Source organism: Ceratocystis lukuohia, assembly GCF_044167205.1.
Source record: "Ceratocystis lukuohia strain C4212 chromosome Unknown Supercontig8_pilon, whole genome shotgun sequence".
Taxonomy (NCBI): domain Eukaryota; kingdom Fungi; phylum Ascomycota; class Sordariomycetes; order Microascales; family Ceratocystidaceae; genus Ceratocystis; species Ceratocystis lukuohia.
In genome coordinates, this window is record NW_027263527.1 from 605,603 (window position 1) to 619,128 (window position 13,526).

General features: G+C 44.2%; 3 protein-coding genes across 3 annotated transcripts; 1 reads left to right on the forward strand and 2 right to left on the reverse strand.

Annotated features, from left to right (window-relative positions):
• Positions 1-376: 376 nt before the first annotated feature.
• HOO65_080149 (1-phosphatidylinositol phosphodiesterase) lies at positions 377-1,516 on the reverse strand (the record flags this gene model as incomplete). Its single annotated transcript, XM_071001475.1, has 1 exon — positions 377-1,516. The coding sequence occupies one exon, from the start codon at positions 1,514-1,516 to the stop codon at positions 377-379; it is 1,140 nt and encodes a 379-aa protein (XP_070856379.1).
• Positions 1,517-6,127: 4,611 nt separating this feature from the next.
• On the reverse strand, positions 6,128-7,294 carry HOO65_080150 (1-phosphatidylinositol phosphodiesterase; the record flags this gene model as incomplete). Its single annotated transcript, XM_071001476.1, has 1 exon — positions 6,128-7,294. One exon carries the CDS (start codon positions 7,292-7,294, stop codon positions 6,128-6,130), a length of 1,167 nt encoding a protein of 388 aa, XP_070856380.1.
• A 4,183-nt stretch (positions 7,295-11,477) lies between these two features.
• HOO65_080151 (1-phosphatidylinositol phosphodiesterase) lies at positions 11,478-12,590 on the forward strand (the record flags this gene model as incomplete). Its single annotated transcript, XM_071001477.1, has 1 exon — positions 11,478-12,590. The coding sequence occupies one exon, from the start codon at positions 11,478-11,480 to the stop codon at positions 12,588-12,590; it is 1,113 nt and encodes a 370-aa protein (XP_070856381.1).
• Between the last annotated feature and the right edge of the window lie 936 nt (positions 12,591-13,526).

A 13,526-nucleotide genomic window follows, 5' to 3' on the forward strand; every position in this document is an offset into this window, starting at 1 on the left:
TTCATTCGACACAGCAGCAGTCTTTTGTTCCTAAGTCATGAACTCTAGGTTGCCTTGGACTTGATCGTAACTCCATACTTGTAAATCTATTCGCAGAGGATGTAAAGACATGGATGGTCTGTTATATTCTGTGGTGGTAGATTTCTGCGTCCTTTTCCTCATAGTTCATCGCCCCGCCTCCTGTTCTACATTTTTAACCTTTTTTAACAGAGTACAAGGTAAAGCATTGTTGGCTTTCACTCTATCTCGCAGCTCAGCACCGCCATCACTTGGGGCCTAGTTATCCCTTCTTCGTATGTTTCCTTGCTACTGTAGCCATTCAAAGCTATGTGAGATAATGCGTACGTTGAGGTTTGATCACAAGGGTAACATCTTGTTATATAACTAGGGTAGGGCTAAGCTTATTATCACTAGTCTCATCGTCACTAGCCTCATCGCCACTAAATTCAAAAGGAGGTGCCTCATCGTCACTAGCCTCATCGTCACTAAATTCAACAGGAGGTGCCTCATCAACACTAACTGTGTCAAAATCAAGCTCATCAGCCACGACAGGAGCAGGTTCAGAAGTCTGATGCTTATTGTTGCGCCGCAAGAGCTCTTCAATAAGGATATTGCCAGGGAAGTCCATTACAACAACACCATAGCAGTCCTGTTCGCCATACAGAAGATATCGACCTAGAAACTTGTTCATTCCATATTTATAGCCTTTTTTAGCAGCAATTTTGATAGGCCTGACACCAAAACCAGCAGTAGTATGCGTAATACGCAGCATGTTAGAGTATCGCGAGGGAATGTAGCGAAGATTGTCTTTGATTCCGGCCCATTTCAAGCCCAGGAAAAGGCGCCCAGAAGCAAGAGCAAGCCTGTGGCTATAACTAGAGACAGAATGTGAGTTCCAAGGGATGCCATAGCGCCCAGGCGGACTGGTCTCAAAGTCCTGCAGAATTAGAATCTTCCCGCGAAGCTCACCAAGAGTGGGGATGGTAAAGTCATTGGCATTCCTGGAGTAGATGTGCTGGGTAGCTTGATTGTCTGATTCGATACCAGGCACAAAGTATCTCTCAATGAAGCTTAGGAAGGCTTCTGAATCACCAAGAGCAGACTTCTGGATACGTAGAATGATAGTTTCGCTGGGGTGGTTGTTGAGGAAGTCATACATGGTGGTTAAAACATCCCCAAGACTGTAACCAGTGTTGACAAGCCCATTGTACACCATCATATTATAGTCGATATACCGGCAGCTAACGTCGATGTATCTGATACCGCCTTCAAGTTGCCTGGCAAGAGGCACGTTTTGACTCTGAAACAGATCATTTGTGATGCGGTCAGTCATAGAATTGTGAGTTCCAGGAATGACTAGTTGCGACAGCAGCACATCATCCTTCATGTTGCCCATCCAATCGGGGTATTGGCCGTAGCTGCCGAGATCAAAGGACCATGTGTCATAAATACCCTTGAATTGGCCGGCATGACTAAAGGCCAAACAGGCCAGTGTCGTGAGGAGAGATAAGCGCATATCAGCAACGAGCCTAAGCAAAATTCGGGTCCTAGAAAGACAAAAGGGCGATAAAGAGATGGAGGTGATCCAAGGCTGTTAATTCGTGGGGCATGAAAACATGCAGGAGCCTGGGACGGCGCATACTATTCTACATATCGTTGGACTGCAGCCAGACTTTAATACTCGTTTCTACCCTATTAAAATCTGACGTTCGGCGTTAACTATGATAGTAGCCAGGCGAAAATTTCCAAAATCCATCATCAGCTAAGGCTGCAATCAGCGCATAAAAGCTGCCGAGTGCTAATTCGTTTGTTGAGAGCGGAATTAGAGAAACAGACAAGAGCCTAAGATAGCTAGATGGGAGTAGATCGAATACGGATATATCAATTTTATGTTGCCTATCTGCGATGGGTCTTCTCATTGCAGGGAATTTGTGTGCCGCTTATCGGGTAGAAAGTGATGGATAGCTGCAGTTAAGCCACGTTAAATCCAGTAAGGAATGAGCAGCAAGAGTAAGAAGTATTAAAAACCGTGTAGGTGTCGCTTATTGCACAAAGCATATGGCCACTTGCCAAAGGCTGATGTTAGTGAAGGAAACCCTGGCCCCAGTCTCCACGTTATGAAGCGTTCAAGGTTATCCCGAATCTGATTGCTTACATACGTTATTATGCCGAGCTTTGAAGCATTAACCCTTATGTGTGTTCTTTTCTATCAAATAGTAACAGTCTTTCTTAGGGTTACTAGCGCTCAACGACATTTTGGTGTAAGAGCCGATTGTTGGCATTGTAAGACAATGCATGTGCCTTTTAGATATTCTTTCAAGAAATTATGTACCAGTAGCTCTGCCAGAAAACCCCAGCTCGAGCTAAGATTATGACCCAGGCCTCTAGGATGGTAAGATCTTCATGAGCTTGTACACTTGAGAAAAAAGGCATGGAAAGCTTTGAATTCACTGCTAAAAAGAATCTACCCACAGTCTGGTCAAAGCATGAACACGGACCAGGAGAGTATGATTCATAGATGCTATGAAAGCATCCGTAAATAGGAATGTAGGGCATCGTTTTTACAGTTCTTCTTCTCTAGATTACTGTCTCGTACATATAGAAACTAACGTCTTGACTGCGTTCTCCGGGCTCAGAAGCTTTTATTGGACTAAGCCTAACGCGAGTCCCGGTGTGACTGAAGAAGATTGCCTATAGCTTTCTTCGGTCTGTTGAATCATGAGAAAACCACCGCCCTCTGTCTTTCCAAGAAGCGCTTGATTCCATATTCCTGCGTTATTCTCTGGTCGCGCGTATGCTACGCTGTTTTTTTCTTAGTGGCTTTCAGCCGCTCTTACTGTATGCTCTAGAAAATGGTACGATGGTTTATTAGACTGGCTATAAGTGGAACATAACAACGTTATCGCTGTGTCTCGGCGATTCTACACGGGAATCCGGTTTTCAAAGTCTTGGAGTGGTGATCATAGGCTGCTGTGGACATGTGCTAGAGGTCACCACGAAAACAGTGAAAGGCTTACCAGGCCACACGAACGGGTATTCAAGATACAAAAATCTGGGAAGTCATGTGATCGGGATCTGGTAGTGTTGGCTTACATGTCAGCATTGGGCCCTTATGAGGTCTGTCTCTCGTGAGCCCTCCATGGAGATAACCCTCGGGACGGAGGCAGGTGCAAGCTTCCGCTGTGGGCTTGGAACAAACGACGTAGTTCTTCACGAGGGTTCGCTTCTCGTTGTGGATCTAATCACGGGATGCGTCAGAAGGAATTCCAGAGGGAAAGAGTTTATCTAGGTGAAAACCGGCTGAATACTGCGAAATGCGTACTAGTCACTTAAAGGAGCTGACTACGCTTTGTTATTTTCCTCAAACTATCAGCATATGGCTTTCTTCACGGACTACTTGTTTTCTGTGATAATAAATGTTATACCAAAATCAACGAAAGCGATGTTGGGTCGGTCTATGCGACAGTCTCCCTCTTTGATGTTACAATCATATGTATATATGCTCATCATAGATCATGCTTACGGTCGAGAAACAAAGCATTTAATTAGATGCTCTGTAACACACACTTCTAAGACGAAGTTCTTCCCAGCGTTCTACGCTGCATTTCGGGCTACTATGACAACAAAGAACATCAAGTCATCCATCAGGGGGGCTGGGCTCGTTTCTTTTAACCAAGAAAGAGTGGTTTCGAAGCTTAATGTGCAGCTACAGACTCCAACGCCGCCCGAGGAGAAGGCTGAACCCTTGACCCCTTGGGTTTCAGGGACCCCAAATACTGTGCTTGAGGCCCAATCTCAGTCAAGTTACCTCGAGAGACGAGGTGCAAGACATAAAAGTAGCTCTCGAGAGCCAATTCTAGAAGCCACAAGGTCTTCTTCTAAGGGAACAAAGATAGTTATGCATAGGGTTACCTTACCAGAGGCCAGGGTCGAGGACCTTGAACAAGCGAATGAGATCCTTAGTCTGCGCCGGAGGGCAAAAAGAACCCGACTCCCGAAAAAAGGGGAAATGACAGTAGAGGCAGGAAGGCTAGCAATTGATCAAATGGACGTGGATGCAGGTAGTGGCTGAATCGTCGAGAAGTGGTGGTTGGGGAGGGTTCAGCATTGTGGTGTCTGCGGCAAACCTGGTCATAACGCAAGAACATGTCAAGTAATAATTAAGACACCTGGGGAAGAGTATGGTGAATAATTTGGATTGATTAAAAGGGTTCTTATTGCGATTTTTAGGAAGAAGGTTAAGACTTTTGTTTCACTCGCTATGCATGTACATTAAATCAGATTTCCTTCATGAGTTTGTAGACAGTGGAAAAAACGCATTTAAAATAGAGTATTCCTATTCGCACCGCGACGATTTCCTACTCGCACCTTAAAATTTAATGCCCCACATAGAGCGGGGGCTTTGGTCTAGAATCGGCTGTATAACGGGGGATGGTGATGGGATGAATGTTTGACTTTCGTAGACAGACTGAGATAATGGAAAGACACTTGATTCGTCTTCACTGAAGGTTGCAGAGTCAAGTTTAGTTCCACTTCAAGAGATAAATGACTATTTTATTAGCTAGATTATTGTTGATTTAGGCATGTCATTAGTTCAATTACTTCGTGGGGCATTTAACTTTCAGGTGCGAGTAGGAAATGGTCATGGTGCGAATAGGAACACGCTTAAAATATTTGATCAATTACTGCGTAGTATGTGTCCACAGACCAGCTAAACATGAGATGTTGCGTGGCGCGGTATATATGTTAAGTGGCGTCCCATACGTGCCCCACTTATCCAAACCTATTGTGGCTGATCACGTGACATGATTGACACCACAATACAAAAGGAATAGTTCCAGGACGTAGCATAGACTTGAACCCTTTAATAAACCAACTGATTCAACATTTAAGATCTATTCCACATGAGAATACCACAGGCGGGTGGGATACACGCTTTCACAGAGAAATTTGTTGATATTGCATTTGCAGTTTTCAGATTACTAACTCTACCATCCATGCCAACTAATATCTCGCTTGTTTTCTTCCGTTTCGGATGCTTTCTATCTTGCGGAATTGTTACACTCGGGCTGGTAGTCTTGCCGCAGACGTAGGTGTAGTTTGAGGTTGGTCATGTGCCGCTACCCTCAGTCTAGTGAGTTACGGCAACACTAAACTGTCCGTCTTACCATGTGGCGCTTAACTCTAAATTTCCACATCCTTCTATACCCATGTGTATGCCATGCATTTGTTTTTCCTGTTTGCTTTTAGGCGCCCTTAGCGCATGTGCTAGAAAATGGCATGATGATTTATCAGACTGTCAATGGGCGGGGAATTACAAAGTTTTGGCCGCGGTCTGTAGAATAGATATTAATGTTTGAACCAGTTGATTTATTAAAGGTATTACTTCTACACTACGTCCTTGGACTTAATTCCCTTGATATGCATGGGTCTTCAGCCACAAGAGGCATGAAAAAATGGGGCATGTATGGGACGGGACGCCACTTAACATGTATAGTGCGCCACGCAACACGGCCCAACTATTCTACACAGGGATACTAACAGCAGATGTAAGGAGGACGTACTGATTGTCCTAGAAGGAGGAAAATAAGTCATTATTGGAGTTGTTCTATGTCTATCTATTTCTTGCCTGAAGAGTGGATCTCAGCGAATTTACATATCCATAACTATCATGTCTAGATCAAGCACATACGCCTTAGAAGAAGACCCTTTAGGTCTGATAGTTATAGGGGCTAATTATAAACTTAACAGCCTTATATTTTAACCCCCCTGTTCAACCTACAAGTGATGCACTCATCACTCCGTGCTTTGTAATTAAGCTGAATAGGATGATAGAGATAGATATATGCACAGACGGGATCTCCGGACGTGCAGTCTACCATCAGTCGCAAATATTCGCCGCCTGCTAGCTTATCGGTTAATTCACGAGGAGAAAAAAGGTTGGATCTATGAAATAGATTCGACTTGAGCAATGTATTCGATGGCAATGTATTCGATGGCAATGTATTCGATATAGTAGTCCTCTGCTATCAAATAATGAACTGTATGGGCTTCTGTCCCTGGCAACCTTTCGATTAAATGTCGCATGATCTGCATTTCCAGGATTGATGATGGAAACACCATTTTGCTATCTAAACATGGCAGGAGCACGCTTATCCTCACGAGCCTCGTTGTCACCGGCTTCGTCATCACTAGCTTCATCGTCACTAGATTCATCAGGGGGAGCCTCGCCATCATCATCAACTTCGTCATGATCCAGCTCATCGGGTGTAGCCGGACCGAACTGGCGAGGGTAATCATCATCAGGTGTAGCCGGACCGAACTGGCGAGGGTAACCATCATCAGGTGTAGAAACCCGATACCTGGCATTCCACCGCATGAAGTAATAAATAAGATGGTTGCCGGGAAAGTCCATCACAACAACACCCTGACAATTGCCCTCTTCAGTCATGATATATCGACCCAAACGCCTGTTCATCCCAAAATCGTCTCCTTCCTTAGCAGCAATAATAATAGGGCTTACGCCAGCACTAGCCGTAGTGTGAGTAATACGGAGTTTGTTGTGATATTGTGAGGGAGCCCGGTTGAGATTGGCTTTGACGCCGGCCCATTTCAAGCCCAGCCAGAGGACCCCAGAAGGAAACCAGCGGTTATAGCTAGAGACAGAACGTGAGCCCCATGGTATTCCATAACGGCCAGGGGGACTGCTCTTAAAATCCTGGAGTATGAGAACCTTGCCGCGAACATGGCCAAGGATAGGGATGCTATTATCAGCGTTTCTGGAGTAAATGTACTGGTCTGCTCGATCGCCCAACTTGGTGCCAGGAACAAAGTATCTTTCAATGCAGCCGAGGAAAGATTTGGAATCATCACTTATGCCACCATTCTGAATACGCAGAATAATGGTTTCGCGAGAGTGTTCGTCTAGAAAGTTATAAATAGTGGTCAAGACATCGTCGAGACTGTAGCCAGTATCAACAGCTTCATTGTAGACCATAATATGATTGTCGATACACCGGCAGCTAATATCGATGTATCTAATGCCACCACGAAGCTGTTCGAATAGAGGCACGTTTTGGGTCTGCAACCGGCTATCTTCGATCCTATCCGTCATGGAATTATGAGTACCAGGAATAGCCAGCTGCGACAGAAACACAGTATCCTCCATGGTGCTCATCCAGTCGGTAAATGTGTCCTGGCCAAGATCAAATGACCATATGTCATAGATATCTTTGTAGTGACCAGCGTGACTGAAGGCCAGACAAAACAGCGTCGTAAAGAGAGACAAGCGCATAGCGGCAACAAAACAATGGAAAAGCCGGGTATCAAACAGGGCCGAGGACCGGCAGATAGAGAAGAGGTGCAGGATGAAAAATATGTAACTGTCCAAGACGACAAACATAGCGATCTTCTAAAACTTGGGCCATGAGTAGACTAAATACCCCTCCCTACCATGCCAAGATCCCAAACTCGGCGTTGGCGCTGATAATACCCCGATAGAGTGTTCAAGAAGCCTTCATTAGTCAGACTACAATCAGGACGCATAAGCTTTTGAGTGCTAGTGCTTCTCTTGGGGCTCGCATCAGAGCTTGAGATTTATATATGGCCCTATAGCTAGCTAGGGTGTATATCTGTTTATTGCATTATCTGTCTTATGGCGTTTACTCATGCAGCCCATTTCTACGGCGCTTGTCAAGATGAAAGCGTTGGCTAGCCGCAGCCGTGGCAATGGCCAAGTCAAATTCACAGCGCAAGAACAGAGTGTAAGTGGTTGTAGGCTCTGCTTAATTGTTGGATATCACATAAACCCAATAGCTAGCCAAGCACTGGCTTTCGCAATTAAAAACACTAGCCTTGGCATGGAATGTTCGACAACGCTTTCTGTATAAACTGCTGCCCGATGCTACAAAAGAATTGTCGGCGTTGCCTCTAGTAGCTACATCATCTTAATCATATATTCTTTGAAAAGCAATAAACTTGTAACTCTGTCAACTGACCTGTAGTCTAGCCAGGACCAGGCCTACGACCCGCAACTTCGGGCAAACAAGATTTCCTTCATGAGTTTGTAGACATGACAAAAACGCATTCAAAATACTTGATCCTTTGCTGCACGGCTCGTCTTCACAGTCCACCTAGGCATGAACAACAAGCAGGAGGTTGCGATATACGACGATACAACAAAAGGATTTGTTGATATTTTATGTGCTTTTTTTTCAGATTACTAACTATGGCTAACTATCATCATGCACTAATATCTCGTTTGTTTTCTCCTATTTCGGATGCTTTTTATCTCTCGAAATTATTACACCTGGTCTAGTGAATTGCGGCAACACTAAAACCCTCCGTCTTGCCATGTGGCGCTTAATTCTCAATTTCTCCCTTCTTCTCTACCCATGCAGTATCTGGCATGATCTTTATGCTACCTGATGGACCGATACAATGGAAGTTGCAGAAGCAAAGTGGTGTAGCCATATCAACTACGCAACCAGAATAGGTTGTTTTCGCCACTTGCGCAAAAGAGAGCATCTAGATACGCAGACTGGTAAAATGGTAAAGTCGAACGAAACCATTTAATTGAGAGATAACATTGATATATAGTGACAGCCGAGAGTGAAAAATCTGGCTGCGAGTACCAAAACCAAACACATCAGCTTGCAGTTTACAAAGATTAGGTACGTGAAGGAAAAACAGCTTCCGATCATCAATAAACTTCCGTTCTACATCCGACACTACGTGCAATCGGACATCCCATTGGCGCCAAATCCTTGTGAATTGTTATAGAAAATCCAGCACCACGCCGCGGAATAACATCGGGTAGATATGTGATGCGCATTTACAACTTAGCCTTGAACTTAGTTTCAACAATACATTTTGGATGTCACAACAGACAGTAATACATTCATCACATAGGCCAGGGTGGTGACGTTGGAATTTACAAAGTGCACAAATTATCCCTTAATATTATTTGGTATTCCTTTCTTTCTTAATTCTGATGATTTTTCCCTTGTTTTTTTTCTAACAGAATTCTGTGTAAGGATTTTGTGTATTACTAGCGTCACATTATATCGGGTTAGTACACGGATTGTTAGTCCCACAACACTTCATTCTTAGCTATTCCAAGTGCTAGATTTCAGCTAGCCCTTACTCCCCACCCTTGTATCAACACCCTAATTCATCTGACCAGCTGGGCTCTCAACAATTTATGTCATAGGCTAGATATAGCTAAGTCGTACAAGGAAACTCAGAAATGTTCTACGATCCTACATTGAGGAGGAAAGGAAGAAACCATCTGAGTTACCCAAATGAGCAAGAGTGTTCAACATTGCATGGTGGTGGGGCTGTCTTATAAGCATGTTTTGTGGGGGTTATGTAGGCTCAGCCCTATCCGTAACAACCGTGGAAGTTCTCTCAACACAAATAATAATGCCGCCTTAAGAGAAATCTGCGTTTGCGAATTTCCGTGTGACTTCGTCGAATGCACTCCTTTTGTAGACTTTAGAAGGTAGGGTCTAGATTTCTTCATTGCGATGATGATTTTTAGCTACTTGGTTCCTCTTTAAAAAGATATATGACTATTTGATTGGCTAGATTATTGTCAAAGTGGTTATGTGATTGGTTCAATTATTTAGTGTGTGGGGCATTAATTTTTCAGGTGCAAGTAAGAAATCGTCGTGATGCGAATAGGAATTCTCAAGAAGAATAAATGGCATGCTAGCACACAAGGCTCACCAATTTACAGCCTTTTGCAAGCAAGTAGCATTAAGATCTAGAAAAATTATAAATGCTATTTACGCTGGCGATCTTTTATTCGAGACTTGCAATTAGTCCGTTAGTCTTTTATGTTGCTTCCGAGTCAATCACGATCAAAACATGATTGAGCAGACGTGCCAACAGTAACACGTGACTGTAAACCCTAGTAAAAGTCTCATAGTCGAAGTACTCAAGTACTCGGGGGCCAACGGAGAAACGGGATCAATACAAAGAACTGCAAAACCTAACTATCGATCCCCCTCGACTTTGAGGGGAGGGACAATGCATCATGTTACACTCAAACATTCTAGTCGGTTTTCTCTAGCTCATCTTTGTTTACCTCTTCCCTTATTATCCCTTTGCTTTCCGTTTCTCGTTTCTGAGTGGCAGCATTGTATGCTAGAACGCGATAAACAAAAAACGAATGCTTTACTGGGCCCTGGCACAGACAGACCAAAATTAGAATAATTCCAGGTGAGAATACCTCTGCTACCTAAACCTAGGACGTATTTTTCTGCCAAAAATAATGGCTTCTCTTACAAATCAGGGGTGGATTTTTCACATTATCAATATGATTAGAGCCCCCCACCACCCGAGATTAAGTGTTTGGATATGTCACAAGGCTAGCCAGAACCCGAAAATATGTTTAGACACCGAGGAAATAAAACAACCTAAAATACTTCGAAGCTTGTATGGACTTTAGATGCTTTGGCAAGCACTTGGCAGCTGAAATATTCAAAGTAGCAAGGGTCAAAAAAGTGTTCAATGAGCGAGCTTTGTGCCTGTCAGCCTAACAACTGAAGTGTCATAATTTAGCAGAAATTACATAAAAAAAGACACAAAAGGCGCAAGCCAAGGGATGGGCAAGCGAAGCTACTAGACAGCAATCTGAGCCGGAAAAAAAAAATTTTTAAAAAAAAAAGGAAAAAAGAAAGAAGAAAAAAAAGCCACATGAACTTCGCCCTAAGCTATGGCCAGGACGGAGTTCTATACTATGTATGAATAGGTAGAAGACCTTTACCAAGTCTCCATACATATGAGGGTGATCTGACTAACATGGTGTTTTTGTGGGAGGTCCTAGCTTGGGCGTAGCTACGAAGGATGGAAGTATAAATAAACAGCCTGGGGGGTCAGGTAGCTGGGTTCCTAGTAGATATGTTTTCACTCTAGGATATGCATGTGCCGCAGCATGAAAAAAGACTCGAAAGAACATGCACTAATGACAGCTACACCGGGTTTTCGAGATATTCCAAGGATTCATGCCAGCTAATCATAGGCCCTTTGTTCATTCTCGGTTGGGAATAGCAAGAGAGGATCAGGAGCGACAACAGCATCATCGTTCCGGTTCTAGCCCACCAAACGAATGCTACTCGGGTGTATCGCTAGGCTATCATGATGGCTTTCACTAGGTTTTAGACTTCAGCGAGGTGAGGTTGCCAAAGCCGGGCCAGATCCCGACTATTAATATGATGGCATGCCCGCTGTCTAACGCAGTACATCTCCTTTTCTCACTCATCAGCACATCTTCATCAGTCCTCTTCTTTCTTCTTGTCTTCTTTATTATCTTCTTTTTTGTTTTCTTTCTTGTCTTCTTTCTTGTCTTCTCTTCTTTCTACTCTTCTTTCTTGTCTTCTCTTCTTGTCTTCTCGTCTTTCTTCCCTTCTTTCGTCTGCTACCCATCTTTGAGCTTCTGTACTACTAGCACTTGCTTTGACCCTGTTATCAATATGCGCTTTTCTCTCTTAGCAACCCTGGCTTCTCTAGCCTTCACCTACGCCAAGAGCTCTGAAGAGACCATTAATGACCCTTGGTCGTTTAATGTTGGTTCTGGCCAGTACGCTGACTGGATGCAGCGCATCAAGGACAACACGCCTCTGTCAAGTCTGTCTATCCCTGGCACCCATAATTCCATGACGGACAAACTAGATAACGGCCTTCTACGAGGCCAGGACACGCCTTTGGCCCAGCAGCTTACTGGTGGTATCAGATACATCGACATCACCCTACAGAACACCGATAATAATCTGTTGGTATACCACGGAACCAGCAAGACTGGCTACAATTTCGAGGAGGTCTTGACCACCATTTATAACTTCCTCGATGACCACTGTCGTGAAGCTGTCATCATACGCATCCAGAAGAGTACTCTGCTTAACGGGTCCCAGGCCTTCACGGACTTGCTTCGTGGATACTTAAACCCTGGAACTCCTATTGGCAATCGTGCTGCCCAGTATGTCTACAATAGAGGTACCCCTGCAAGCACTACTCTCCCGACTCTTGGCGATCTCCGCGGCAAGCTGTTTATCTTGCAGGACTTTGACACTAAACCCAGCGGCGTTTTTGGCTTCCCCTGGAGCTCTCCTCTTATCTCTAACCACCACTTCAAGTTTGGAGTTGGCAAGCTGTTGGTGGGAGCTAAATGGCACACCGTCAGGAAGCATATTGAAGGTCTTTCTAGAAAGAGCGCTGAGACGCTGTACATCACTGACATGACAGTTAGTGTTGGCTCTAAGCCCATTAGCATTGCCACTGGCGATGAGAAAAATCCTGGCATGAATGGCCGTCTTGGCATCTTCCTGAAGGACACCAAGGGGGGCGATTCGAATGAATTCCTCTTCGGATTCAGGAGAGCTCGTCTTGGAGTTATTTCCATGGACTTCCCTGGCAAGAATCTTGTTGAGCAGATCCTGAAGTTTAACAAGTTTTACGAAGAGATTTCCACTGCCGAGGGTTACAGTCAGCAACCCCCTCCATCCCCCGGCTACTCTGATTCCAACGCTAGCCCTAACACCAACTCTTACCCTAACCCTACCACTGCCCCTGCCCCTACCCAGTATTAGAAAGTTATGTTATGAATCTGGGTTTTTGATACATAGAGAAATAATGAGGTTAATGTTAAAAAGGTGGCGAAGGTTGCAGTACAAATAAATAAAATTATGTCACTACGAAAAGAATCACAGTTAGTCCTGTTTTCTTTGCAAAGGAGCGCCGTTCTCACATGGCGTTGTCGTTATTTCAGCTATGTGCATTGGCCTTTTGTCGACTAGCCTTTGGTGTATAAATGTATAGGATCAGTTACCGACTAGGGCATGGAATAGACATCAATACCTCTACAACTCTAATGGTATTAAAGTGTAGACCCCTGGTAGTGCCCGACTACAGCACTAGTTCTGTCACTGGCTATGTGGATGGTAAATGAGTATCCTAGTGCAAGCGGCAAGCTAAGTTGCCCAGCATGCCAGCTGCAATTGAAACCATATTCGTGTATTATGATCTCTACAAATCCTGTAAGAGTTGAATACGCTCATGCTTAAAAACACCAGTGAGCCTACTAATTCAACCCTTGACATACGCGGTCGTAGATCAAGGCATGAATTGACAGGGACTAGAATCTCCTATGAATGCCCCTCACCGCCACCACGACAGGTTTGTTGAAGGCGATGAGGCCTTGTCCTCTACCGGGCGATACTTGGTCTTGTTTCCAAAGCAGTTCTGGCACTTTGTTGCATGCGATCTGGCCAATTACTGGTCAACTACCTTTTTGTAACAACGAAAGCAAGATCTCGAGCCCATTGGTCTTCAATGGTTAGTCCTAGCGATTTCTTAACGCTGTCATGGCTCAAACACGTCTGCTGGGATGCCCCTTTTAAACTCTTGCCACGAAACGCCTTGGTATGATAGATTAGACGATGGTGTTTGCTACTTGTGTTTGAACTTTCAGATCTCAAGGGCGAGCATGAATTTCCTATTCCGGTCACATAATTAAACGTAATACT